The sequence below is a fragment of the Lepisosteus platostomus genome, chromosome 10 (assembly GCF_059453375.1).
Source record: "Lepisosteus platostomus isolate fLepPlt1 chromosome 10, fLepPlt1.hap1, whole genome shotgun sequence".
In the NCBI taxonomy this organism is placed as follows: Eukaryota; Metazoa; Chordata; class Actinopteri; order Semionotiformes; family Lepisosteidae; genus Lepisosteus; species Lepisosteus platostomus.
The window spans coordinates 6,918,754-6,946,368 of record NC_142620.1 but is presented as its reverse complement, the minus strand read 5'-3'; the positions used below and the strand labels follow the sequence as shown (position 1 = coordinate 6,946,368).

The following is a 27,615-nucleotide window of genomic DNA, read 5'->3' as shown; positions in this document are numbered from 1 at the left end:
GCATCGTACAATCTCTTTCTTGAAAAGAGCGAGAAAGTAAATATGACTAAAACACTAAAAACAGAAGCCGTCTGCCAGGCTGTAACCCAGCGCCGAGTCGGACCTTTCTGAATCTCTTCTGCAGCCTCTTGTGTGTGAGCTTCCCGGCTGCTCTCCTGTGAGCGGGGTTCAGGTCTGTGCTGCAGCGACCTCATTGTGTCCTGTGTGTGTGTGTGTGTGTGTGTGTGTGTGTGTGTCTGTGTGTGTGTGTGTGCTCTCTCACAGAGGCAGGCCCGGGGCTGTGTGCTGGGACAGGCGGCAGTAGGAGACAGACTCCACATCTGTCAGCCCGGAGCAGACTTGCTGCGCTCAGAGCAGCGAAGCGCACTGGCTCAACTTTCTTGTCTTTTTTTTTTTTTCTTCTCCTTTTTGAAACGAGAGAGGCAGGAGGAGTCACAGGAGCAGGGAATCCTTGCGGACATACCACACACCGCCAAGGAACGAGACGCCTTCGTGCACTCAACTTTATTTCCCCCCCCGCCCTCCACTTTTAGTCAGTGCTTTGATGACGAACACCAGCGGCAAAATGACATTGTTTGCAAGAGACATACGGAGGAAGAGCAGGGGGGAACCGGCTCCTTAAGAAGCCTGCAGTGTGGGCTCAGCCTCTCTCGGGGTCTGCGGAGTCTCGGCACACAGGCAGGACGCAAGTAAGTACCCGATTCTGCTATTCCGCCTCACAGCAATTGTATTTTGAATAGCACTATTTTACCTAGATTTATTCCTGGTTTTTCGCGTTTTGTTTAACAATTTCATTCGATGCAAAAGCTTAACTACAGAGTTTTCAGTTTATGGATATTCACTATCCATGCTGCTCCATCCACACTTCTGCTGAACAAAGAAAACCAGCTACAGTGCACAAAGAAATAGCATGATGTCTTTTTTCAGTCACGGGTTTCAAAGCTAGCAGGTCTCCTTTCAATCTAGCTCTGCTACAATTATCCTGATTTTTAATTTTTTCCACTTATTACGCTATTATTGCTTGAGAAGTACGATGATGCTCTTCATTGCCCAATGCTTTCGTGATAAATTACTTGAGAACTGCTCTGTTAATGTTGTCCTGCATCTAATATCAGTATGAAGGCACCTCCACCAATTTCTTAGGTTTTCAGCAGCACCGAGTCGATATGTAAACCACAGCCACAAAACTTGTGTAGGAACCTGGGGGAGACCCAGCAGTCTGTGGCTTCTATGGAGATGTGCCACCTCGATATCTTCCACCTACTTATCACCTTCTCTGAGCATTGGTAATGTCTTAGACCCAGGAGGGGCTTTGGAAAGTTGGACTGGGGTACTTCTGCACCTCCCCGTCTAACCTGGGATGGTGTCCTTCCATGATATTTCATGAGAAGTGTGCACTGCAAGAATTACTTAATTTAAAAAAAATATCTGGATTGTGACTTATCACGGAGGGGTGGAGGGGGTGCTTTCTGGTCCCCGTCTCCCGACTAGTCTGCTGTTACACAGTTGGAAATGAAAAGGCAGCTGTGCTGCTGCGCTCAGCCACGGCACAATGAGAACAGTCAAATCAGTGCCCCACACATCTCCTCCCTCTTTTGGTTCTGAAGTGAAACTCGCAGGCCAGCGAGAAGCAGAGGGCAGACAGAGCATCCGCGCAGCGTCGGTGTGGTTAGCTTCCTCCGCCTGCATGATCCCTGCCTGCAAACACGGCTTCTGCAGGAGCCACCAGCTCGGACACAGAGCCTGTGTTAACCCAGGAGGATCATTTCTGCAAACGAGTCTCTGGCGGAGCTGAAACCTCCCAGCACCTATCAAACCGATCACCCCACACCCCCCACCTCGCAGTACAAGTCCCCTGTCCGGCTCCGCTGTGCTGTGCTGGATGAGGAGGCCATGTGCTACAGCCAAAGATGAAAGAACAATTCCAGGTGGGAGCCAATTACAGCCCCGTGCTGCTCGGCAATGCCCCTGCAGAGCCCTTGCACAGAGCACCCTGACAGCAGCACCGTTGGCCTTGACCGGCCGGTTATATCCGCAGCACAGAGAGGAAAGAAACACTGGTGCCTTTTTTTAATATGATCTCAAAAGATGTTCTAAAGGAACTCCTCACATCAGCTCTTTTGAGTGCAGTCAAAAAAAACTCTGATAAACCAAAAAGGAAAATGAAGCAGTGAGTGAGGAAGGAGGGGGTGGGGCAGAAGTCAGAATAATATCTGGCCAGGCGTTAAAGAGAGCCGGGACACCGACATCTGACTGGCGGCGCTGACCACGTAACGGAGGTCAAGGGGAAAGAAGGGCAACCAGAACACAGCAGGGCCCTTGTCACAGGTCTGCCAGGCCACTGAAAGAAGCCATTTCGAATCCTGACCCTGGTGCTGCATGTACTGTATATAGGAAAAGGAACCTGTAATAAAGAGAGCCAGCAGGTTACTGCATGGTCCTAAGAGTAAGAACTAATTCTCCTTATTCCTGAACCTCCTGTGCGTGCCGCTCAGCCCCACCATGCCCCTGTTCGGCTGGATGAAGTGGTCTCGGGTCGAGGGGGAGCGCGCGGGGGGCCGAGGTCAAGGGGCGGGCGTGCCCGGCCAGATGCTGATCCGGGAGCTGCTGTGGCACGTGGAGGAGCGCGGGCGGCGGGCGCGCGGGGCGGAGAGGGAGCACCGGCGGGCGCACCAGGGCGGCGGGGGCGACCGGCACTGGCTGCCGAGCTACCCCAGCCTGCGCTCCCTCATCCCCGCCTCCGAGCACCGGCAGCTGGAGCACCTCTGCGCGCAGATCCAGCCCGCGCACATCGCCGCCGTCCTCTCCAGGTAAGCCCCACGACCCACCGGCGCTGGCCAGGTTTCAGCACAGCCTTTGTGAAGGCAGGCCAGCGAGACTCGAATACTGGGCTTCTGCAGGCAACAGCAACCCAGCTTGACGAAAAGGCTGCGTAGCCGGAGTCTTATTTGCTTCCCTGACGGAAGCGAAACACAAAACCAAGACTTCCTCGCTTCTAGAGATGCGCCAGTGGGTCTGGCTGGGGCACGAAGCTTCTATTTTCTTTGCTTGCTTGACCCATCCCCTCCCTCCACGCTGCAGGCCATGCCCATGATCCGGCATCGCTGGCTAAGAGTTATGTAAACGTTATATAAAGAACAGAAGAATACTACGGCAAGAAGGTCATTCTCCAACGCCAAGCTCAGTTTTTAAAATGTGCCCGAGCTCAGGGGAATGTCTGGGTGTGAAGTGATGAAGTGAAGCATGCAGCGCCGTTTCCAGAGCAGCGCCCACACGCCCACAACTGGCCCCTGACCGCTGCCCAACAGCTGCAGCAGCAGCAGGCGCAGGCACAGGGCATCGCCAGCCCCTCGGGCCCCCGAGCGGAGAGCAGTGCGCTGGCGAGCGGGGCGTACGGTGCCCGGCGGCTCTCAGAAATGTCGGGGCGGCTCAGCCAAAGTGCACCGCGGCCTCTAGCTGGCCAGCCAGGGGCTCTCGCACGCCCACAGTGGACACACAGCTGCACCCGAACCAGGCTCATTGAGCCATTCGTCTTACCCATGATGCCCGAGTTGTAGGTCGCTCTTTTATTTCTTCTGCAGACCTGAGAGAAATCGTTAGCCACCGCCTCGCACACCAACACCGACCCGCATTAAACACCAGCCCAACACGCAGAGGGAGAAAGGAGCAAAGGGCATTCAAAGCAAAAGTATATACAGAACCTCAGCCAGATCTCTCGTCATTCTCAAAACACCTCATGCTAGGCTTCCGGCGCAGCTTGTTCTGGGATGTGCATCGAACCGCTATTAAATGTTCATCGCAGTGCCCATTACTTACATTGGTTAAATTCAATTTAAGTGTCTCCTGACGCTTTGAGTAACCGTGAGAGAAGCCCAGCTATGAAAAGGAGCAAATCTCTTTTTCCCCTCCCATAGCTCTGAGTTTTTGGTCTGTGGCTTTAAATGCAGATCGCAAAATTAATCGAGAGCAATGCACCAGCGCAGTGCTGAAACTTGAAGTGAATATCCCTCTCCCCTCCAGAGCTTCTGCACCACATTATTACACAACCTCCAAAGACCGATTACACAACAGCTCTTGGCTCCCTCAGCACACACCCATGACTAAAGCTGCCGAGAGCCAGATTCAAACCCCTCTCCCTTTCCGTCTACACGCCCCAGCAGAGCAAGGACAGTCCATCCCAGCTCCCCGCCGCTCTTAATGCGCAGGCAAACTCCGATTCATATCTACAATACCGTAATCGCTTCTGTCAGAATGGGGTTGGTTTTGCCGCCATTGCTCTTGCTCTCAAGAGCGCGTGCACACGCACGGAGCTCTCCTGCTGCGTAAAAGAACTGATGCCCAGGGAGGAGGGGGCTGGTCACAAACCGAGCAGAAGGCGTGCATGAGTTACGCACACACGGGGGCTGACGCACGCACGCACGCACGCACGCACGCACGCACGCACGCACGCACGCACGCACGCACGCACGCACGCACGCACGCACGCACGCACGCGGGGGCTGACGCACGCGGGGGCTGACGCACGCGGGGGCTGACGCACGCGGGGGCTGACGCACGCGGGGGCTGACGCACGGGGGGGCTGACGCACGCGGGGGCTGACGCACGGGGGGGCTGACGCACGGGGGGGCTGACGCACGGGGGCTGACGCACGGGGGGGCTGACGCACGGGGGCTGACGCACGGGGGCTGACGCGGCGCTGTGCTCTGCCCCAGGTTCCGCGAGGTCCTGGCCGGGAACGAGGTCCTGCCCTGGGAGCTGGTCTACGTGTTCAAGCAGGTGCTGAAGGACTTCCTCAGCCGCGAGGAGGAGGAGCAGCAGCAGCTCAGGCTGATGGAGGCCTGGACCAGCCGGTACCAGATGAAGCAGAGCTTCGTCACGCCCACTGTGCCCGACTGCGACGACGCGCTGAGGGAGGAGATCCCCACCATCTCCAGCTACGTGGACCGCAGCATGAGGGGGGCCTGCCCCTACCTGGCCCAGAGGGTCTGGGACCTGCCCTTCTACTACCCTGCCCCCCACAACTGCCCCGAGGCCTACAGCACCACGCTATAGCTGCCCCGCCCCGCCTACTCCAGCCCCACAGGGACAAGCCGATGCAAAAATCTCCCCCCCCCCCCCAACCATCAGTCCAGGAAACCTACAGAAATGCAGAGCCCAGCTGAGGTAGGTCTCTAAAAGGTGGTGTACCTCTGCAACAAGGCCGAGCACCACCCCCAGAAAAAGTACCTGAGAAACCATCCTGCCATCTCCCAACAAACATCCATTTTCCTGGACCCAAGGTCGACCACAGCAGCAGCTTCCAGGACTACCTGGAGCCCTGCAGGCCAGCGAACGTCCAATCGGAAGACAGCGGCCTCAAGACCCCGTCACTCACCTTATTAAACAGTTAAAAACCCCGACTGAAGAGTTCCCCAACTAAAAAAAAAAAAGCTTTGGGGGAGTGGTCCCGGTGGTACCCCTCCACTCTTTATATCACCCCAAATTTGGGCACTCACCCCCGATCTGGACTCTTCTATTAACCAGCACACAGATTCTCTTGAATGTGTTCTAAAGGCTTTTCAAATAGTTAATTTTGGAGGAATTCTCAAATTCTTATTGGAAGGTGTTCTAGGAAATTCAAATTCAGGATTAAAGACTGAACTACAGAAAACAGAATATAGACTAGGGGGTGACTATTCAAACTGGGGTGCTCTAATGAGCAGAGTACCAAACGGATCTGAACTAGGACCACTGATCGTCTTCATTCAGATCAAGGAATGATGCTAGATTCTGGTGGCGTTAAACCAGGCAAGTTTCCAGACCATCAAGAAACAGAAGGATGACCAGAACACTGCAGAAACGGCAAATGAAAACAGAAAACAGATAAGATAACACCTGGCAGACGTTGCTTAATGTACTGCGGATTACATGCAGGTAACGCAGACAAACTACAGGTACAAACTGGGAAACAAACCATCTTATGAAAAATGTTTTCCATCTTCACAATTAGGGAGAGCAATAAAAACAAAGTATACATATTTGGGTATATAATAAACAGTACTATCGAACTGTGCAATGCACTAATAAGACCTCATCAGCAGTTTTGTACAACTTTAGAAATTTTACAATTTATCATTACGTTATACAGAAGATGTTGGATAAAGGGAATATCCTACACTGACGGGCTGAAAAAACTGAATCATTAGTTTTGAACAGACAAAGCCACGGACATGGTTTCAAGTACTCAAAATACTTGCCCTCAATGGCACCTACAGGATGAACATTGTCGCACACACCAGAGGACACAACTAGCAAATAATGGGAAGAGCGTTTAAAAAAAGGAGCAGGAGACACTTTACACAAAGTGTTGTGGGAGTGTGAAACAAGCTAGGCCAGCCACAATGCTGGAGCAGATATCCTACTATTTCTTGAAAGAAGCCAGGCCAAGATCCTTGGACCAGCTAACTACAGGCAAGAAGGGCTACATGGCCTCCTTTAGTTGGCTCTTGGTAGAAGCCTTCCTAATCTAATGGTGTTGTGTTCTTATGACCTGTAAAATGCTTATTCTACACTGCCATCCAAGAACATACTGTATGCAACCCAACCTGGTTGGACAGGGATGCATCTGCTAGAGTGACAAGCAGACTACCACCCAAGAAGTGAAACGTTCGAACCCAGGTCCCTACCAACAACTCCTAAAATGACTCCTCCTTTACCTCCCGATACAAGACCGGAAGATGCTGCTCCGTTTTTGTCTTCTCCTTTCTGCACCAGGTCTGCAATAACAGCTCTGGCCACGTTAATAAGCGGGCATCGGCCAGAGTTATCGCAACCTTTTTCAAAGACTTTAAATTCCTCCACAGATCTAGAATGTCTGTTTACATTAAATTTCAACATCAATTAAAGTGAAGTTAATAGATTAAGTTACTGCAACAGCTAATTAATGCTATTTTTTAGAAGTAGGCTATGGAACAGTAAAGGTTCACTACATGTTATTATTTCCAAACCCTCTCCAAATGTTTGTCCATGACAGCTGCTGATATTTCACATTATTAAGCATTAAGTAGGAGTACAATGTGTTTTGTTCTTGCAAGGCAGTTGAAATATACAATAGTTGCATCATGTTAAGAAATGTACTACAGAGTAACATGCAGTAGTTCTACAGATTTATAGCTGACATTACTACAAGCAACAGTGTATAGTATTACAGCAATGCTCCTGTTCTTTTAGAATAACTTTCCTGCAATTTTACAGCATTTTTAAGTATAGCCTTTACAAATGAGTATTAGCTTAAAAAAATGTAAAACCATTCAAGTGACAAGATCACCTTTGAGCTGTTGCTCGTTCTTGGAGGGTCAAATATCTTTTCCGTTGAACCGAGATTGGGACAATTAACTGAGCTCTTGTTAGACTTCTACAGGACTTTGTTTTTTTGTTGTTGATCATTAAGAACATGAACCGAATTACATGAAATATCCTAAACAATACCTCAGGAGCCTGAAAGTTATTTCTGCAGTAAATGATTAAACTAACTGTGGAACAGACTCTGAATGGAATAAAAGGCAGATATTTCTCTCTCTCTCCCCAGGAAAGTGTGAGACCCTACCTTATATGCTGGGATACCAGAGTAACTTACATGCAAATCGAATGCAAAAATAAAGTATGAAGGGACCAAAACGGCCTGTATTTCATTCTTGTCCCCATAATGGTTTTTCCAGCTCTTGTACAGGACAGTGGATTATCCTGCAAGCGTCACGGCGGTGAACAAGTTCAGGGCAGTCCGGCACATCAGCGGCTCGGTGCCGAGAGTCTTCAGACCGGCTGAAGACAAGGTCACTGCCTCGCAGTGCAGCTGGCAGGACCACCCCGACTCCAGGGACACTCCAGGGACACCTCCGTGTCCAGGAGGGGCAGAGCGGTGGCTCTGTGTCTCAGGATCTGCGCCTGTGGCTGGGAGGTTGCCGGTTCAAATCCCACGGCCGGCAGAGGAATCCTACTCCGTTGGGCCCCTGAGCGAGGCCCTTAACCCCAACTGCTCCAGGGGCGCTGTACAATGGCAGACCCTGCGCTCTGACCCCAGGCTTCTCTCCCTGTCTGTGTGTCTCATGGAGAACAAGCTGGGGTCTGCGAAAAGACGAATTTCTAATGCGAGAAATTGTAAAGGGTTAATAAAGTGATGTTATTATTAAAAGGAGGTGGGCGGGGCTCCATCAGGGGCTGATGGAAAGACGGTGCCAAAGCCCAACGAGCTGCCTACAGCAGGCTGACCTGCAAACAACAGGTTTCCCCCCCCCGACCTGTCTGGGGACCCCCTCCTGTGACTCGTGGTAGCCAGCACTGCACACGCAGCGATAAGGTCCCGTCAGCAACTAATGGGACCCATCAGAGCCAATTAGCTACAGCTCAATCAAACACCTGATTCACAGCTGGTCATTAAGAGACACGATAAGACCAGGGAGAGGGAGCGCTGAGGCTGAACATCAGAAGTCGGCACAAGGGAAACGGTAGATCCTGCATGGATCTGGGCAGCATCGTTCAGTCCAGCAGCCTCTCACAGACCTGTCGAGGTGCCACCCATCTCCCCGTTTGAATTGATCGTTTTTATTTGCAGTTCGAAATTTGATTTGCGGCGAGCACCTGGAGGACAGGAGGCGAGTCGGGCTGGGGCTTTTTTTTTTTAATCCCGCACTCCTGGAAATCCGAACCGCTGCCATCGAGACGTGGATAACCGGAGCCCAGTGTACATCCCAAGATGGCCTCCACCGGGGCTCCAATCCACTCCGTTACAGATCTGTTCCTTAGCTGCTGTATTGATTAGGAATGGGGCGGCTGCAGCAAATCTACGGAGCGGAGTAGAGTGGACTGGAGGGCCCTGCAAGCTCTGTTCTACACCAGGGGGCTCCCAGCCCAGGTCCTGGGGGGGGGGGACACCGCTGGTTTTCATTGCAGCCGGAGTCACCTGACAGCTCCATCAATCGGCTGGCTGACCTCTCCAGCCCCGAGTGTCCCCTGCAGTAGCGGGGACCGACAGACACACCATCAGGTGCTCTAACAGACGGGACTAGTTTGAGTTCCGAGGTCACAGAGGGGGCCCCCAAACAACCATCTTGTTTTTAAGCATTAACCCACCCGTTTCGACGTGACTTTCACTACACAAAAAAAAACCACAAAGGTGATCGTACAACCGCGCACGAGGCCGCCTTGCTCTCGAGGCCGCGCAGCGCCCGCCAGCGCGCGGCTCCGCAAATACTGCACGTTCAACTGCATCGATTAATCCAGAGAATTTAAAGAGTCGGGTCATCTGTTCACGTTCGCTCCCGCGCATCGCCCTGAAGCCTTACCCCTGTATTCAAGGCCTGTCCGGAGCTTTTCTGCTTCTTCAAGGCCCATTTAACGCTCAATCTCGGCTTCCGGCGCCACGCGGGCTAGAGTTCGGATACAATCGTGTCCCATTAAAAGAATAATTAAAAGAAAAAACAGTCGCGGAGACACAATCTCTTAAATTTTCCTTTGTGTCAACGGGAGGAAACGATGCTGTCTGAAGATTCACCAAACAAATGTCCCGTCCCCCCCTACCGCCGCCATTGAACTCGAGTCATCGTTTGCTGAATCATCACTCCGTGAAGGAATCTCATTCCCCGTCCTTGCAAAATGGGTAGAATAATGCATGCACAGTTGGATATATGACAATGACAAACTAAACACTGATGTTTTTACAAAACAATTACAGCCGTTAAAATATTGTATTTGGCAGACTACTTGCTCATACAGAGTACAATGCCGTGTTTGACCGGCGGTCACAGCCCGTCTCGCAGTTTATTCCTACACATTTGCGTGCATTATACGGCAGCCTGTATTGAGATTCATATGTTCACCTGCTGTCCGGCGGCACGTCGCCCTTCTGCGCCGGGGCTCCGACGTCCTCCCTCATCGCGATTTTGGCAAAACGGGAGCCGATCGTGAACCACCTGCTGAGCTGCTCGGCGGTTACCGGGTTGTTCATGGCGGCTGTTGATACCGAAGTCTATATTCATACAGGGCAGGGGGGGGTTGAGGGAAAAACAACCTACTTCTCAGAATATCGAGGAGTACGTCCCACTCCCCGACACTTCCGACTAGATCTCCCGCCCTGCGGCGGATATATATAGACACACGCGCGCGCTCACGTGGTCGAACCCTGCGAGTGCGCGAGCGAGCAGGGGCGCTTGGTTCGGACCGGCGGCATCGGTGCACCACGCTGTGCGCCATCCTCTCACTTAACACTTAATCCACAGGCCCAGCCGCAAGGTAAAGGTCTAGGATAAAACATGTAACGTGGAAGCGGTACAGGGTTTAACAAGGGACCAGAAGCCGGGAAGGAACGTATGTGGAAAGCTTTAAATCGTTGCGCTTTGTCCGGCGGTGGGAATCGGTGCCCGATTCCCGTGCGCCTAGTGTTGGTATAGTTCTAGCCAGCTGGCTGCTATTTCTGGCCACAATCAGACCGTGCGAGCCGCTAGACCAGATGACTGGTGTGCTCGACGGCCTCGTTTCGGATCCGGTTTTCCCATCATTGCGCGCTCAGTGCGGAATGTAATTCCAGCACACGCCCAGAGTTGTTGTTTTTTTAAATAAGTTTGTATTTCAACACCAGGAATACAAAAAAAGGAGACAGGATATTAAAATAGTGGAATAGACCCTTCACTGCCAGAGGACTTCACAACTGTAAAAGCTAAAAGTTATGCTTTTGACATATTACCATTGTATGTCCTGTCCTGCCTTTTGATTCTTTAAGTGTCTGATAGAATTTAAATTAAAAAAGGAATTCAACTTTAAAAGCATGATTAGAGGGAGCAGCCCTAAACCATTTCCTTTTGTGGATGGAGTATTTAGCCCAAAATAATTAACAGATTAATAATAAAAACAGATCCTTTATTCAAATCAGATCTAAGAAAATATAAAATAATATCAAAACCTTTCCATTTAACATTTTACCTTTGAATGTTTAACAATAACATTTTGCAGATCTGTCCAAATCAGGGTTGTATGTATGGAGTTAACACACAAATGTAACAGAGATTCCTGCTCATTGCTCCAAAACACAGCAAACGCCCCCAGGTTGGTTTAACACTCTTGCATTTCGCGGCGTGTGGTCCTGTCTCGAGATGCGCTCACCCTTTCCGTGACGGGGACACGCCGCCTGTCGGTGTCCGATCGTTATTAAAACGCGAGACCAATGGCACCGCGAGCCGCCCACTCCACGGCTCCTGCGGCTGCAGCTTCCGCGCGGGCGCGCGGTGTCCGCGATTTCGCCCCGTGCTGACGTGGGTGGTATTGCCGGCTTTCTGGTAACGGGTGGCTCTGTGAGTGTGAATTAAAAGGGATATTATCCATGCAGGTTGTCAGCACTGTCCCGAAAGAGAGTTGTTTTGTTTATGGTTGCACAGGAATTACGCGTCTTGTCCCATTCCTTAGGCCACAAGTCCCGCTGACAGAGCGAGTGACTGTCTGGGGAAAGGGAAACTCTCTGGGCATTTTCCACTTCAAGAACACATCGCTTATCATCTGCACAGACACGCACCAGCCCCCCTGACATTACTCTCCACCTGGGTCTTTGTTTTGAAATCACCCCCGGAGAATTTGAGCAAGTGGAAACAGTTTTGTTTTGCCGCGCCACGTCGTAAGTGTGTGGCGGTAACAGCAAAGAGTCCTGGCGATATTTGGCAGCTACTAATGTATTCATAAGGAATGAAGTGATTGATGCTCCTGGCCGCTGCAGAGTGATGTTCATCCCAAAGGAATTCAAGCTGCTGTTCCAGTCCTCAGTGTCGGGGAAGTACAGCACCTGTGTGGGTGACACAGGGGCTGTCGCCCTGTGCCCCCACTGTGCAGCAGGTCTATAGGAGAAATGAATAACCAAATAAAGATGGGGATCTGTAGAAAGGTCCGATCGTGCAGTCCCAGGGTGGAATCTCGCCAGGACACCAGGGTTGACTAACCCATTGCCCTGAACAGTGAGAGACAGGCTCTTTCATGACCAAGCAGAATGGATCTCAGTTGGATGTCTCATCTGAAATGGTGCCTTCTGAAGCACAGTGTTCCTCCTACCATAAAAGTCTATTAGATCTCGGAGCTTATCAACTGCACGAGCAATCTGTTTCTGTTTTTTTTTTTTTTTTTTTTGGATGTCTCCCATCATAGGCCTGACCTAAATACCATAGCAGATGAGAAAATGTATGTCCATCCCTATAGGGGAAACGTGCTTGGTTCTTGGTAGAGAAAGCGGCTCTCGCAGTACTTTTCTCCCTCCAGCAGAGGGCGCTGTCCGGAATTGCGAACTCGGCCGTGCGCTTCCCAGAACACACCGCGGCAGATCCGGCATTAGTGACCTTCCTTTCTGTGCGAGAGAAGGAGCGGACCACAGACAAGGTGAGTCAAAGCGTCGATTTAGCGTTTCAAACATGTATATGTTTTTGTAAACTAAGGATCTTAAGGCGGTATGAGCCGCGTTGTTTTTTTTTAATATTCTTCCTTTCATGTTTTAATATCTTACAATATGCATGTCAGGCCTAGTTGTTCAACTGTCTTGACACAAATGTTCTCACTTGTGTGACCCACAGCCCTTCAAAGATAGTTAATAAATTATCTTGCTGTGTTTTAGTTACATTAAATGTACGATAGGCTTTCGACCTAATAATTATACACTGTGGTTGAGGTTATAGCCAAAGTATGGATTAAAGATGTCCAGAAATCACCCAAATTATGAGGCGCTTCAGTGACGGTCTTCCTGGATTAGGGATTTTACTGTTCAATTTTGCTGCCGTTGTTTTAAGAATTTAAAACGTTTAGAAAGTTATCTGCCATTAGACCGTCGTTTCTTATAGTTGAAGAAATGATGTTGCTCGCAGTGCTTTGTGTATTTGTATGTTGGGGGGGTGAGTACATATAAGAAAGATATTTATAATTAGTAAAGAAATCTTTTAACAAGGGACCAACGCGTGCCTTTTCAACGACTAATAAAGCCCTTCCCGTTAATTTCGAATATTAAGGGATTCTAAACGGCTTTCATTGTACAATATATTGCAGTCTGACCAGGTTGTCAAACCTTGCACTAAGTAAGCGGGCCATTATTTCACTAATATAAGTGAATAATAAGATTAGAAACACCCGAATGTGCAGTCAGACTGTGAAAACAATTAACAGATGTCATCTGAATCAGTGTAATCAAGAAGCCGGTGTACTGTGTACAGCAAAAGGAAACATCAAGGTATTCCAATGTAAAATTGTTTAAAATTCATTTTAGTATAAATATTAAAAATATTCCAGAATCCTTATATAAATTGTTCATAGGCCCATAAAGCGATAAAGTGTTGAACTTGAAAAGCGAGGCTAGGGAAAGAGCAGTCACAGGTCGCGTGACCAGATACTGTTGCAGGCCAGAGCCCAGTGTGGCAGGTAGGAGCCTGGACAGGACACTCCCAGGTCCGTTTCCGAGCACGCCTGCAACTCGGAGATCGGTTGACTCGGAGAGTACGTCTTTGCACTGTGTAAGGAAACAGGAGCACCTGGAGATATAGGGGAGTATACAGACTCCACACGAGGAGCGCTGATCCTGACCCCCCTAGGGTGCCCGAGCTGCGAGCCAATTTCCTTCCTCGTGCTTCTGCCAGTTTAAGGTTTGGCGTCGGTGTCTTTGTAAATGGGACTGCAAGGACTCCGCTGAAAGCAGCTTCTTCCTTCTGCAATCCCAGATGGCAGGTCGTGCGTTTGTAGCCTGGTGGTCGAAGATGAGGCCGTACTACACTCAGGCCTACCAGGAGATGTGGGTGGGCATAGGGATCATGTCCTATCTCTACTACAAAGTGTCCTACGGGGGTAAGTTCTCATCTCGGGGCCTGGGATGGAGAGACTAGATCTGGGCAACGTCTAACTTTCACTTTAACTTCTGCTTAAAGCTTTACTTTTAACTTTTAAAATTGTTGCATGCCCTACAGCTTGATTGCTTTTGTGCTCTTGAAAATGTTGTGCTGTGTTCTGGCTGAATTGTTTTTTTTTTTCTATTTCTACAGGAAAGAAAGCCGTAAAGGACAGTGAGTATTTTTTATAGATCCTTTGTTTTGCAGCGGTGCAGAAACCTCATTTGGTGCTTTTTAATTTATATAATATTTATATTACAGCAGTTGCCAGTGCTGCATTTTTTAAAGGGTTATTGAATATCCGGACCATTCTTCTCCATTTGCCGATATGAGTTATTAATACTAATATTAAATAATATTAATGCTTGAAAATCTATATAATCACGGTGATATAGATATAGGCTATAGTATTCAATGAAATTGTTAGACATTTTGCTGTAGGGTATTTTGTGGAGGTGTCATTAAATGAACAACATGAGCTTTTACTTTGCTAACTCAGTTTTTATTCCTTTCCAGAATCCTCAGGACAGCACTGATTTTCAAAACTCTTCTGAGCTGCGCATGTCCCCATTCTCCCTCTGAATACATAAATATGTTCTTTATACTCTGTGACTGTTTGTCAGTCTTTGGATTGAATAAAAACAAACTGTTGGGAACAGCTGAAAGACATTCAGTATACTGAAAATGAACATCAAACGTCACCCTAGTTATAGTTACGTTGTTGTATGCAAACATAAAACTGAATCGTCTCTTGGAGCATTGGGTTTACTGACCTTTAAACACTTCATAGTGTCCCTGAAGTAATTTTAATTTCTCATCCATGTGTCCCATCGGCGATTTTGTTGCAAAACATGAGAACTTGAATAAAATGAAGAAGTATGAGATTTTCCATTCTCTTGATATAAGCTGATCTTACATTTGAGGCAACAGCATTGATAGGATGGTGGATATCACTCCTCTTTTAGTAGCATAAGAATAATCTTGCGAAGGAACAAGTAATAGGTTTATTCCATGCTGTAGCCTGAAGAAGGCTCCACGGCCGAAACGTTGTGTTCTTTCTTCTTTTTTTCAGCATGGAATAAACCTATTACTTGTTCCTTTGCAGACTACGCATGCTGACGCAGCTACCCACCTGAACTATAAGAATAATCTTGTAGTGAAACAAATGTGTGTGCCAGCCTTTGGATCTTCAATAATTAATTCTGGGCCCTTAAATTAAGTTTTATCATTGGTTACTTTAAGGTTACCGTACAAACCTGGGGTTTTGGACTGATCTGGGGCTGTGGTAGTCATGTGTCTCTAATAAAATATATGCTCGTGTGTGTGTTTATGTGGGATTATTTGAAAATTTGGAAAACAAATGTACTATGATGAGCGCTCTTAGTTTGTTATTGGCTTAGTGGGGATGTCCGTTTCTTTTCCCTAAAAGAGGTTTTAGGAGAAAGAAAGCTAAAGAAGTAGAAATTAAAGGAATCCTCTCGTTCCTGGTTTAATACTGATGGATGAAATTGAACACTGTGCAACCTTGCATGGTTCCTTATATTATTTGCTTTTGGGCTTTAGTAACTTCTTACGGGGTTGTTGTGATTGCCTCTTGCAAATGTGTGGTTTTAAGTGTATATCACTAAAAAATCTTGACTGGGAGCACAGGGTTAGTACTTTTTTCACACCACCTGGCAGGACTTTTGTGAAATCTCAGGTTATCTGGTGCTTCTTAAAACATTGTTTTTTTTTCCCCCTTATTTATCATGGGAGACTTCCATTATGTATTCAATCTTTGAGTTACACACGTCAGTTCGATCTGGCCTTTTTTTCCCCCCAGAATGTCATATTGTCTGTAATTTCAAAGATCGCAAAACTTGAGCCTGAAGTACCCCAGGGGCTCTGAGAGCATGTCCATAGAGTCTGTAGAAACGGAAACCAGCCGTGTGTAAGTTCAGTCTTGCACAGGGATCTGCTCTGGCAGCCTTTTACAGAGCATCGGTCGGCCTGAAAGTTAGCTTTTAGTATGTAATTTATAGTATCTAATTCTACTGTATAATTCTAATTGTGTGGAACTTTGGAGGTTCTTATAGTGAGAACTGCTTCACAATGGGACCCGTCAGAAAAAATGGGGTAGCATAGTGACACCTGCTGGTGGTTTTCATGTTAACAGGCAGGGGGCTCTTAGGTGCAGTACTTTTCTATGCATGAGAAAAATGACAAGATAGATGGTTGGAGAGAAATGATGATACATGAATAACCCATATTAAAAAATCATATGATCTAAATGACGGTGTCATTAATATGCAGTGATCCTTGCTTTATTTAACCGGGAACTGATGGGCTCGGTTTTCCAACTTCACTTAAGTGGTCTACTGGTCTTCTACCAGGGTGTCTGCATCTGAGCCTGTATCAAGCTCAAAGCTAAGCTATCGCGTAAGACTGTGAGGTGTATCTGCCTCATTTCATCATGGCATTTTGTTACAGCTATATTATGTCTTATCAATGATGCACATTAACATGTCTGGGCTCTATATCTGTCCAGAGTTTACTTAAGTCATCTGGCAGCAGTGTTTTACTGGGTGCTGTTCTTACTGTTTTACAATGACATGAGCACAGTGTTATCCTTCTGTACTGAACTGAAGCATCACATGATGAGTTGGCACCACATGATCTTACTTTGCTTTAATATACAGTATTTTAAAAAATAATTCATTGAGGAACTGAGCAGCTCGAGATTCTAATCTACAGGTGTTTCTGCAAGATGACCAATTAAAAAGCAGATATGGTCAAACAGGTAATTTGGTGGCAGCAGGAAAGTTATATTGGTGACATTGTGTGACCTCCAATTTGCATATTTTACTCACAGCACAGTATGATAGGATCAGAACCTAAATCACAGACTGGGATGAGACTACAGTGAAATTTGTCACATCTGGAACACTTAGCACAGAAAATTGGGAATTGCAACCAGTAGCTTAATCCTCTGTATGCTGAAGATGCATGTAGCAATGCACCCTTAAAATTGTTGTGGACGATTGTGGGTTCAAATCTTGTGGTGGGCACTGCTTTTATCTTCCAGCAAGCTAATGCGCTCTGCTTCAGTGAAATATCCGTGTGTATACATGGGTATAAATAGTTGGTTTTGGTAAAAGGGTCGTCCTAGTAATAAAGGGTTTGTTTGTTTTTTTCACAAATGCCCCATCGATATTTGCATCTGATTAAAATTCACGTGAACACGTTTTGGACAATCGGTCCTTTTAGGAAGTGCACAAAAGGAACAAATATGCCCTTGTGATTGGCACTGTGATTCGTGAATGCCAGTGAGGACGAGAGCCCATGTTTGTTTGTTTTTTAAATACACAGCAGGTACCTCTCTCGAGGAACAGCAATATGTCCGACCAGAATTCGCACCGTGGGCTGCTGACTCTTCAGAGGAACGCGCCTGCTTCCACCCAGTGACATTATTTTAAATAGGGCCAATCGGTTTTCTCACATCTGCCGCGAATAATCGAAGAGGGTGCATTTTCTTTTTTTTTTTTATTTGGCCGCCCTGGAAATAAAAAAAAAAATCACATTCCAGGCATTCCGCGTCGACGCCTGACGTCACGCACAGGACCGACCACAGGAGATGAGGACGGCGCCGCTTCCTTGTTCGCCGGTGTACCTGGTCCTGCGGCTGAGCAGCGGAAAAATAAGGGGGTAAAAATAAAAAACACCACTCCGTTTCTGCAAGAAAACCGCGGTTCGTCGCCAGCCAATATACAGTATCTCGTCTGCCGTTACGGTAATTCCATAATAAGGTGCAACAGCCACATTTCCTCTGCTACGGACCCGGCGGCAGCATGCAATTGAGACACTAGGGTCTCTCTCGACTGTACACACACAGAAGCCGCTGCTCAATACTACAGCCGGCTGACATGCTCAGGGACTTCGGCGCTCTGCTCCTTTTTTTTTTCCCTGTTCTGCCAGAGATTTTTTTTTCCTTTTCTTTTTTTTTTTTTGGACGAGTAGTCGTTGACTGCAGGAGGGAATTGCCGTAAATCTCGGCGGAGAGGACGAGAGAGACGGGTAGTGAGTGCGCGGTGGTGTGGTGCCACCGCACAGTACAGTACAGCACAGCACAGTGCGGGCTGGTGGCAGTACAGTGTGTGAGAGAGAGAGACAGGAGAAAAGACAAGACCAGGGGGGTTGGAAACGGAAAACGGAGGTAACGAGACAGGGCTGCTGCCCCCCGGTTTAGTGGAGCCCTTGAGCGCCAAGCTAGCCGGTGTCATTTTTTTTTCTCTCTCCCCGCAGAACAACTCTCTTCTCTCCTCCCTCTTGCCCTGATTGTAAAATCTCACACGAGGTCACAGATTAGCCTCATCTGGAGGGTGAATTCGCTCGGAAAAGCGGATTTAACCGTAAGACTCATCACGCTCTTTTCCTTTACGGATTTTTTTTTTGAAAAAAAATTGTGTGTGTGTGTAAAGACGAAGCCTCCCTTTGGATTTACAAGCTTGCTTTTTTTTTTCCCTCCTCACACCCACTCTCCCTCCTCCTCTTCATTAATCCGGACAGCCAGCGCAAATGCAGAGCCCCGGCTCTCCCAGCTACCTGTGCGGGTAACCCGTGAGCCGCTCCGGCCTAGCTGCGCGACCGGAGGAGCCGAGCCGGCGGCGGCGGCTGGAAACATCGCCCGGTCCTAGCCGAGCCTGAAGCAGGCCCCGTATGCCGTTGTCACTGGGAGCCCTCTTTCCCATCACCTCGGACAGGTTGTGAAAGGGGAGAGGAAAAGACGGAGCCCCGGCACTCTCCGATTCGGGTGTTTTTTTCCCCCCCTCTTCCTTGATGTCATATTTCCTCTGAATTGGCGAGCAAACATGATGCCGGTGAGTGATATAAAATGTATTCAGTGGTGATTAACTGAGATATACTGTCTATAGTCACTCGTTTATTGATATGAAGTGGAGAAAACCTTCGCCTGACAGCGTTCGGGCTTCATTTTCTTGGCTGAAGAAATATTTTTGAATGTGCATGTGGCTGCCTTGTTTTGCCTATGTGTATTTGTTCATCCCTGTAAAAACAATTCATTTTCGCTTGGAAGAAACTGTTTTTGTTCCATGTTTTTTTTTTTTTTGAAGGTATGGCAGAAGTGAATGTCCAGGTAAAATGATCTGAAACGCACGGAGTAATGTGGATGAGCTTGTGGCTGGCACGGATTAAAACTTGTATTTGGAAAGTGACTCCTTCCCAAATGTATTTTTTTTCCTGAAAATTAAAAAATCCTTCATTGGGTGGCACTGTGATACCGTAGCCTAAATACCGCCACTTAAAAGGCCGTCATATTTTTATAGCGTGTTTACAAAAACGCACTGAGGGGAAAAAATGTTTACTTCAGACAGTCTGCCTGAGCTATAGGGGGAAAAAAAAAACAACAGTACAGGGAAACTGGTTGTTTTGCATTCAGTCAGATTTGCTTTGGCTAACTGTCCTTCGCTGCCTGAAGCGAGAGAGGGAGCACACTGGTTTTTTAACTCTGGGCTTTCTTTACCTGTGTCCTGGGTGGGTTGATGGTGTTTAACAGTAGCTGTGCGAGAGTGTGCCTTAATGACAAGACCCCGAGGATCTCCGGGTGAGCTGTCTCTTGTGAATAGTGTGAAAATGGCCAGCGCCAACGAGGTGTCCCTGTGTCGAAAAGGGAGCCCCGTCCTGACACTACGGCCCAGCGCAGAAGGTGTAACCACGTAACTGTACACTTCCCATCCCATCCCACTCCTAATCAAACATTTTCAACGCCACCGGCAGCGAGGGTGTGATGGACCCGGTGCCCGACCCACAGAAACGGATTGCGGGTGTTGTGTTGTGTTGTTTTGTGTGTGTGGAGCAGCAGCGGCGGTTTGAACGGGCGGTGCGAGCCCCGACCGCTTAGCGGGCGCGCGGCGGGCTGCGGCGGCGGCGGCTCGAGACGGGCCGGCAGGAAGTGGAACCGGCCGCAGCGGCCGGCGGCTTCCTTTCAAGTCCCTGGCCTCTCGCCGGTGGGGAGTTACGTGTTTTTTTTTTCTTTTAAGTGTTGGGCGGGGGTGGAAAGTTCTAACTTGTCTTGTCCCCTCCCTCCCACTTTCTAAATGTTAACTGCTGCCGTTATACAAATTCGTATTGAAGATACTGCTCATTGCTAACAAAAACAACACAGACTCTTCCGAGTGCCATGCAATTTGTAGAGTTTTTGAAATTCTGTCCAAGTTTGTCTTCACTCATAGCTAGTGGTACTGTAGGTCACAGACTTACTGTGTTTTGCGGATAGGAGGAAACCCGTTTAAAGCTGCTTTTAAGGTTTTTACTTTAAAAAACAAAACCTCATTTAGAAATGAGTGATCTAGCATTTGCACCGGGGTGCCAGACCATCTGTCAATGGTCCTAATCAGGCACGTTTGATCTTTGATTTGCTCGCTTTGCTGTACGGTTTGTAGGAGCTCTTGTCCAGCTGTCCTGTTCTTCCGAAGCTGTGTAAATCGATGCTTTTCTCTAGGGTGGTGAACTGTCCCCAGACCAACCCAACGCTCTGTGACTGGACAGGCCTGATATGTCACCTCCACCACCTAAAAGATGTAAACCGAGTAAATCATTGATGGTTTACTTTCTTGTTGTCCCTCACAGATCAAATAGCCACAACCACTGATCCTCATTACCGACACCTTGCAGATCTGTGCCAGTCAGGAAGATTTTGTATGACTTGACAGAGGGCAGCTGTCAAATTTCCATTAGGGGTGACCACAAGCTAAGAGCAACTAAATTAAAGAAGTAGTGCAAATAAAAAAAATATTCAACATGCAATATTTCTATCTTAAGGAACAAGTGATAGGTTTATTCCATGCTGAAAAGAGAAGAAAGAAAACGCAACGTTTCGGCCGTGGAGCCTTCTTCAAATTTCTATTTTAATAGTGCCTAGTGATTAAATGTCAGATAGTTAAGCTTCATCTTCTATTGAGCGAACAGTTGTTCAGATTCTGTGTTTTTATTTAGTGGGAAAGTGAAAGACCTGCCCTGGCTCAATTTGACCGGTTGATCTGGGCCTTGCGGGTGACCCCAGTTATATCCCACATCTCCGCGCCAGACTCCCCCCCCCTTCCTTGTGTCTGGGAGGGACGTACAGCACGGTGCCGTGATGGATAACCCATGGGAGAGGAGATACAAGACCAAAACATCATCCTGATGGTTAGGCTGCTCTCTGCCCTGGCTGTCCTGTTGATCGGGAGGCTTGCAAGGTCTTGATCTGTTGGCACCTCGGCCCCTTGCAATGGAACTCGATTAGATGATCAGGTTTTCCAGTCTGAGCCGAGCTGGACGTAGGTCCTTGCTTACGTTGAAAGCCCTTGACTTAAGCACTCTCTCCTGGGGCGGGCTGGTCCGTGTGTCTCCTGTGTGTCAGTATCTCAGTGAGTACGGATTCCCGTCAGACTGATGTATTTAATTAAGAAAGTATTGGCTGGCGAAGCTGACAGTATTTCTTATTCTGTCTTCTTTAGGCTTACCAGGAAGTTAGTCTTCCTGGAAAACCTACTAAGTATATAGTGGTCGTGCATGTGTGTTCTCTGCGAGACTGTAGTTCTTGCAGTGGCGACACAGTGTGACTCTGCCATTTACAATGTCAAATAAATAATGAAGAGATGGCAAACAATTTCCTTTGTAGCTTTTCCTGGAAATTCAACAGGTTCAAGGACAAAGTCACAGGACCATAAGATCGTTTCTGTATGGTGAGAAATGCTTTCATTGTTCCTAGTTTTAATCGTGCTGATCAAGTGGCTCAGAGCCGATTGTGATGTAGTCCTGTGCCTTTTGTGTGTAAGTAAAAGCGGTAGATTTTGTAGTAGATTTTGCATGCAGAAAGAAACACAGTTTCCTTTCATTCCTGGTGCCAGTCCTGAGTTGCATGTCGTGTTTAAAACCTAAACAAAGTCAAAAGATTTGCTTCCTACAGTGGATATAAAACGACTACCCAGCCTTATTGGGGGAAAAAGCAGGTTTTTGTGATGTAAAGCCAGAAATCAAGATAAATCACGTCAGACATTTTCCATCTTTAATGTGATGTTGCAACCAACCAAAATCAAGAGAAAAAACAAAGAAATAACTATTAGGAAAAATAATTGAAATTAAAAAACCTACAACACCCTGGTTGCATAAGTGTGCACACAACCCCAACTAATACTTTGTGGGAGCACCTTTGCAATTATTACAGCAATTAATAAGTTGTTGTGAATAAGTCTCTATCAACTTTGCACACCTGGGCTTTGCAATGGCATCCCACTCTAAGTTTTCTCGAAGCTGATGTGCCGATTCTTGCGACCGGTGTTTGGCTCGTATGGGGGCCATGCGCAGTGAAAAGTGGTTTCGAGCCAATAGCCCATCGATTATTTTCCTGCGGGATCATTGCGGTGAGTCATCCTCCGTGGCTGAACTAATAACGTGTGACTCTTCTGAAATGCCCTGCCGTGGAAGACAGGAGAGCCTCTTCCAGAGGCAGAGGGAGGACCAGGGACAGAGCGGCGGGGGGGCTGAAGGTTAACAATGATTAACCTCCTGTCAGGGTGAGCGACCTGGGACACAGGGGCAGGTCAAGCTTGAGCTCTGGGTCACTAGTTTCCCCAGCCCTGAAAAATAAAGTGAACTCCTGCCTCTGGAAGCAAACCTGGCACACCTGCGTAGTTCTCGTTTGCTCTGCAACTTAAGTTTCCAAAAGATCTCGATTCCTGGAGTAAATACTAGAATATAGGCCTTACTTCCTAACCAGACCAGGGTTTTAAAAGTGAAACCTCCTGGTGCCGTGACTGTGCCAGGTCTTCACTTGCGTGCACGGCTGCCTTTTCTTCTGTCTTTCTTTTGTCGCCCGAGACAGCGGTGAAGGCTATAATTAGTTACGTGTTGTTGCAGTTGAAAGAGGATTAGACCGAGGCTTAGCATGGGATTTCCTTTTGGGCAGCGAAAGCTCGTTGCTGAGTGCGCGCGCGGGCTGGGAGTGGCGGGGGGAGAGGGAGTGGTCGCCAGGATTCCTCATTAATGACACGCAGAGGATTAAACTGGGCTGACGAGGGAGGCAGGGTGGCTGATGGTTAGAAATGGCCCTCTAGTTTATTTTGGCTCTGTTCTGGCCCAGTGTTTTCTTTGAGTTGAGGTTGTTTCTCCCCGGGGGTTGTGAAATTAACCACCACACGGGCACAGGCCGCAGGCACAGTGACTTGAAGCGATATTGCGCTGCAGTGGAGGGAAACGGCGCACCAGGTTACGGGGGCAGCTGGGCATGACGGAATAAGGCGCATGTGACTGCGGGAGATGAGTCTCTTTTCTGGAATCCAGCGTTAATAATTACATGATGTTCTGAGAGGGCCACGCTGATTAGGCTTACAGCCCGTCATCAAAGAAGGGCCTGGAGCACATATTTCCCTCTTTTCCCCATGGAACCCCATGGCCTTTAATGGGTAATGTACCATTTGGAGGTCTGGGTTGCACTGGACAAGGCCTGAGACTGTACTCTGATTAACTGAAGGGCACAGGCTAACCTCACGTGCTCCCAGGCCTTCTCCTCCTATGTTTTCTGAGGTACATATCTTAGATATGAACTGAGCAGGAACTTCATGGTGGTAAGTGCACGCTAAATGCGTCTTGTGAAGAGCAGGCGGCTTGGGTATCAAAAAACCTCAGGTGTCCCTTTTGTTGTCGATGAGCCGCGGCGTGGGCGGACGTGTCTTTAGGGCGGCGTTGGAGGAAACGAGAGACTCCCACACATTTGTTCAACAGGGTGATGGACCCCCATCCTCTGTTTTGCTTGTGTGGCCAGGCACCACCAGGAACAGGAGTGCTGCAGCCCTGGCGCTGGCCGATTGTGTGCCAACGGCTCGCAGTTCCCCAGGCAGGCTCCTGCACTGCCTGAGCCCTGGTACACCTGTGACCCTCGCGGCCTCCTGCCTCCTCGCCCCTCCTGAAGTCCTGGCCTTCACCTGCTCTCAGGTGCGGCGCAGGCTAGTTCTCAGGAGGATTGGGTCAAAGCTTGTTGAGCTTCAAAGCAAATTTGTCGCCATTTTGTGAAAGCACACAAAGTTGGAATTCCCAGTGTAAAACGCAATATAAAATGTCTTTAGAGGAGAACTAGTGTAAATTAGATCTGATACTGTAGGCTCATTCCTTCCTCAAGTGGACGTGCAGATAACCAAAGTGTAGGAGTCGACCAAACACACAGTGCCTACAAAGCAAGGGAGGAGAAATACAAAACAAGGGAGGAGAAATAATGTTTCTAAATAAAAGTTTGGCATACCTCTTCTGAACTTTCGGAGAACAGACAAATGTGAACTGTAGGAGCCTCTTTTTTATAATCTCCTTCCATGATTCTGACATGCTCACGAACTCCTTTAAATTGTCATTGGTCACAATGATGCCTCCCATCCTCTCTGCCAAGTGCAGGAGAAACCAAACGCAGAATGGAAAACATGACGAACAGTCGCTCACCTTTCCGTATACATTTAAATGGTTTAGTACACAAGTTCTGTTAATATGTTAAGTTACATGGCAACAATAACTGGTGGGATTCAGACTTTTGGAGGGAGGCTATTCTGATCAAAGATAAGATAAGACTTTATTGATCCCGAAGGGAAATTGATGTGTTCAGTAAAGTCTTTATCTTGTCTTATCTGAGATCAGAATATCCTCCCTCCAAAAGTCTGAATACCACCAGTTATTGTTGCCATGTAACTTAACATATTACACGTTACATATCTGCTTCTTTTAGCTGAGACCGAGACATTACAATGCCACCTCTTCTGGAGAAAGACTTGATAAATTAAGAGATTGGATTAAGAGCCTGAGCTGTATAATTTAAAAGGGAAAGGGCAAAACGTGGAGCCTGTCTGCATGGGATCTGACAGCAGCCCCCTCTGTACTATTCTGACTGCAGGAGTGTGTGCAAAGTGCTCGTTGCTGCAGAGTCTAAAGACAAATAAATGGCCGGGCCGACTGACACAAAATCCCAATTTTGGATGGATCTATGCATCACCTCTAAGCAGCAGATTTTATTATTTTCTAACCTGGATTATTTCCTATGCATGAGCATCAGAAAAGGGTGAGCTATTGTGTATGTGGTCTACAGAAACCTGCTCGGTTTGCATCTGTCCCTTTTCCAAACTGTTCAGCCAAAAATGGGTTCACAGCGAGCTATAACCCGGAAGACAATTGGCGCCAGGCAAGATCCACCCAATATGGGACGTCAGTCTCTCGGAGAAGTGTTATCCAGGCAGCACACTTTTGGATCACGGGAGGAAAGTGGAACTCGGAATTTAACTAATTTTCTACTGTCTTGACGGAGCCAGTTTAAAAAGTGCCCCCCCCCCCTTACTATATTACAAAACAGGACACCACAAAATCTATCTTGGTAATACAAAATGCCCATTGAAACAGTAAGTACCGGAGTCCACACTGTACAAGAGGGTCAAGTGTTTCTCACTGTAGGCTCCTTGGCAAGGAATAAAAACTGTATGGAAAAAGCCAGTGACTGAGATTTCTCTTCCCCAATGAGAATTCCCATAGTACACAAAAAAAACCACAACTAGATCATTTATTATCCATTATTCACATTCATTATATGACATCTATAAATACACTGACACCGCCCTCTACAACTGAAAGTCCGTCTTGATGGCGGAATGTGGCACACCGGTAGATAAAGAGGGTGAGACGCTTGGTGTGGCCTCGCTTCCTCGAACGGCTGCGATAAAGAAGTGGGTGGCAAGGAATATTACGGGGAATAAAGAAAAACCTATCCCTCCATCTCGGATGGCGAGATCTGAAAAACAGCATTTCAGCAGTCCCACAAAAGACATTGTTATCCTCGAAAGGGAATAAAAAATAACGTTTCCTTATTATTTTTCTGCTTCATGTGAGTTGATAAAGCACCGTGTTCGTATCTGATGGAATGACTGTTGGACTTTAAACACATGGGAGGTACAGGCATTCTTCCAAGGTCATGTCTCTGCTGGGTTGTAGAGGCACCTTAGACCCAATAGAAGCATAGTACAGATCCCTTAGCTGAGTGAACAGGGTCAGATTTCCTGTGTTCTTTCAAAAGCTGTCTGTCACAGTATCTGAGAAGCGTGCATACAAGAACTTGGGGCCAGTTGCAGCCTCCGGAAGAGTGGTCTGTACATTTCCCATGCTCTTTCCATGCTGAGGTCTCCCTGTACCTTTTTTATTTTTTCAAGGATCGTCACATTTGGTCCCCTTTGCCAAACTCACTTAGCAGACTTCATTTATCGTGAACGATCTTTCTGCTCCACCACCTTGCTTTCCGGTCTTTCCAGCTTTGACGCGTGAGCGCTCAGTATCTCTTTTTGTTCCCTGGAGACAGGCCCGTTTGGAGATCATTTGCTGTGTAGCTGATGTCTATCAGAGCAGTGTGAGCTCACCACCACTATCTCCACCACTTTTCTGAAGTTGAGCCTGCTGCTATTATTTATTCATAGTTGGTAAAGAAGTGGGAGGATAGCTCTGACTTTAGTTTTACTGTGTCCCCAACATTTCACGGCCAGCAACCATATCACCCTGCAACTCACAACTGGTAGCCCACTGGAGCTCAGCAGGTGTGAGCCTGGTCAGTACCTGGATGGGAGACCTCCTGGGAAAAACTAAGGTTGCTGCTGGAAGAGGTGTTAGCGCTCACCCTGCGGCTCATGTGGGTCCTAATGCCCCAGTGTAGTGACGGGGACACTAGACTGTAAACAGGCGCCGTCCTTCGGATGAGACGTAAAACCGAGGTCCTGACTCTCTGTGGTCATTAAAATTCCCAGGGCGTTTCTCGAAAAGAGTAGGGGTGTAACCCCGGCGTCCTGGCCAAATTTCCCATCGGCCTTTATCAATCATGGCCTCCTAACAGTCCCCCTCTGTGAATTGGCTTCATCACTCTGCTCTCCTCCCCACTGATAGCTGATGTGTGGTGAGCATTCTGGCGCACTATGGCTGCCGTCGCAATGCTGCTCATTGGTGGTGGTGGAGGGGAGACCCCATTACCTGTAAAGCGTGTCCAGAAAAGCGCTATATAAGTGTAAGTAATTATTATTATTATTATTATTATTATTATTATTATTATTATTATTATTATTTCAGACATATAATGGACACAGCAAACGCGAACAGTTAAAAAGAAGAGGAACAGGAGGCAACAGGAGCTCTTACTCTGGGCTACCATTCTGGTATGCTGACCACGTGATCTTATTGTGAACTGTTCGTGTTGTGAGCAGACCTTACTTCACAATCCAAAGCCATGAGACCCACCAGCAGTAAAATACAAAATACAGGGGAATGGCTGCACATTTCAAGTTTCCATATTGGTCATTTCTGTCCTCAGTTCCTTTCATTGTTATATAAGGAAATACTGTACATACATTTATACAAGTGCAGTGTCCTGTTTGTTATTGGCGAGTTTCACCTTCTTGTTAAGAATGAAATGGGAGTAAAGGGATAATTTAAAGAGCAAGAGATAAACTACAATTTCAAAATAAATATGCGATAAATTAAGGGAACCAATGTTGTGAATAGTGGACAATGGGCTGTCTTACTTTTTTTTACCTGCTGATTTTGTGGTTCTGGCTTCTGTGTTAGAAGAATCAGTAAGGTAATACACCGATTGGTCCAGTTCCCTGACAGAAGAGAGTTTGTCAGGGGCAGAGGTCACAACGCAGGGGTGAAGAGGACCTGTTTTCCTCTTCAGGGTGGAAACAGAACAGATGTGAAATGT

At 47.6% G+C, this 27,615-nt stretch overlaps 4 protein-coding genes across 9 annotated transcripts in view; 3 read left to right on the top strand and 1 right to left on the bottom strand.

Moving 5' to 3' along the window:
• Positions 1 to 10,142, bottom strand: part of tdrd9 (tudor domain containing 9) — a 44,698-nt gene extending 34,556 nt beyond the window's left edge. For 3 of the 4 annotated variants that reach the window (XM_088647795.1, XM_088647796.1, XM_088647794.1), the window contains exon 1: positions 9,855 to 10,142. In XM_088647795.1, the coding sequence (XP_088503921.1) occupies positions 9,855 to 9,982 (128 nt within the window). In that variant the 5' untranslated portion in view covers positions 9,983 to 10,142. The remainder of the gene's footprint in view (positions 1 to 9,854) is intronic. The other variant, XM_088647793.1, reaches the window with a different exon arrangement.
• Positions 340 to 7,656, top strand: rd3l (RD3 like). The gene is made up of 3 exons (XM_088647840.1): positions 340 to 689; positions 2,496 to 2,810; positions 4,713 to 7,656. Exons 2-3 carry the CDS (start codon positions 2,503 to 2,505, stop codon positions 5,050 to 5,052), a joined length of 648 nt encoding a protein of 215 aa, XP_088503966.1. The 5' UTR covers positions 340 to 689; positions 2,496 to 2,502; the 3' UTR covers positions 5,053 to 7,656.
• Positions 10,143 to 12,257: 2,115 nt separating the features above from the next.
• Positions 12,258 to 14,758, top strand: atp5mj (ATP synthase membrane subunit j). 2 transcript variants are annotated; one of them, XM_088647843.1, is made up of 4 exons: positions 12,258 to 12,387; positions 13,710 to 13,833; positions 14,028 to 14,048; positions 14,391 to 14,758. In XM_088647843.1, exons 2-4 carry the CDS (start codon positions 13,710 to 13,712, stop codon positions 14,408 to 14,410), a joined length of 165 nt encoding a protein of 54 aa, XP_088503969.1. In that variant the 5' UTR covers positions 12,258 to 12,387; the 3' UTR covers positions 14,411 to 14,758. The 2 variants fall into 2 exon arrangements, with proteins under 2 accessions (XP_088503969.1, XP_088503970.1); XM_088647844.1 differs by having other exon boundaries at positions 12,294 to 12,387; positions 13,629 to 13,833.
• A 2,700-nt stretch (positions 14,759 to 17,458) lies between these two features.
• The window catches only part of ppp1r13bb (protein phosphatase 1, regulatory subunit 13Bb), a 65,514-nt gene continuing 55,357 nt past the window's right edge, over positions 17,459 to 27,615 (top strand). The window contains exons 1-2 of one of the 2 annotated variants that reach the window (XM_088647800.1): positions 17,459 to 17,558; positions 18,420 to 18,730. In XM_088647800.1, coding sequence (XP_088503926.1) covers positions 18,722 to 18,730 — 9 coding nt within the window. In that variant the 5' untranslated portion in view covers positions 17,459 to 17,558; positions 18,420 to 18,721. Of the gene's footprint in view, positions 18,263 to 18,419; positions 18,731 to 27,615 lie in introns of both variants that reach the window. The other variant, XM_088647799.1, reaches the window with a different exon arrangement.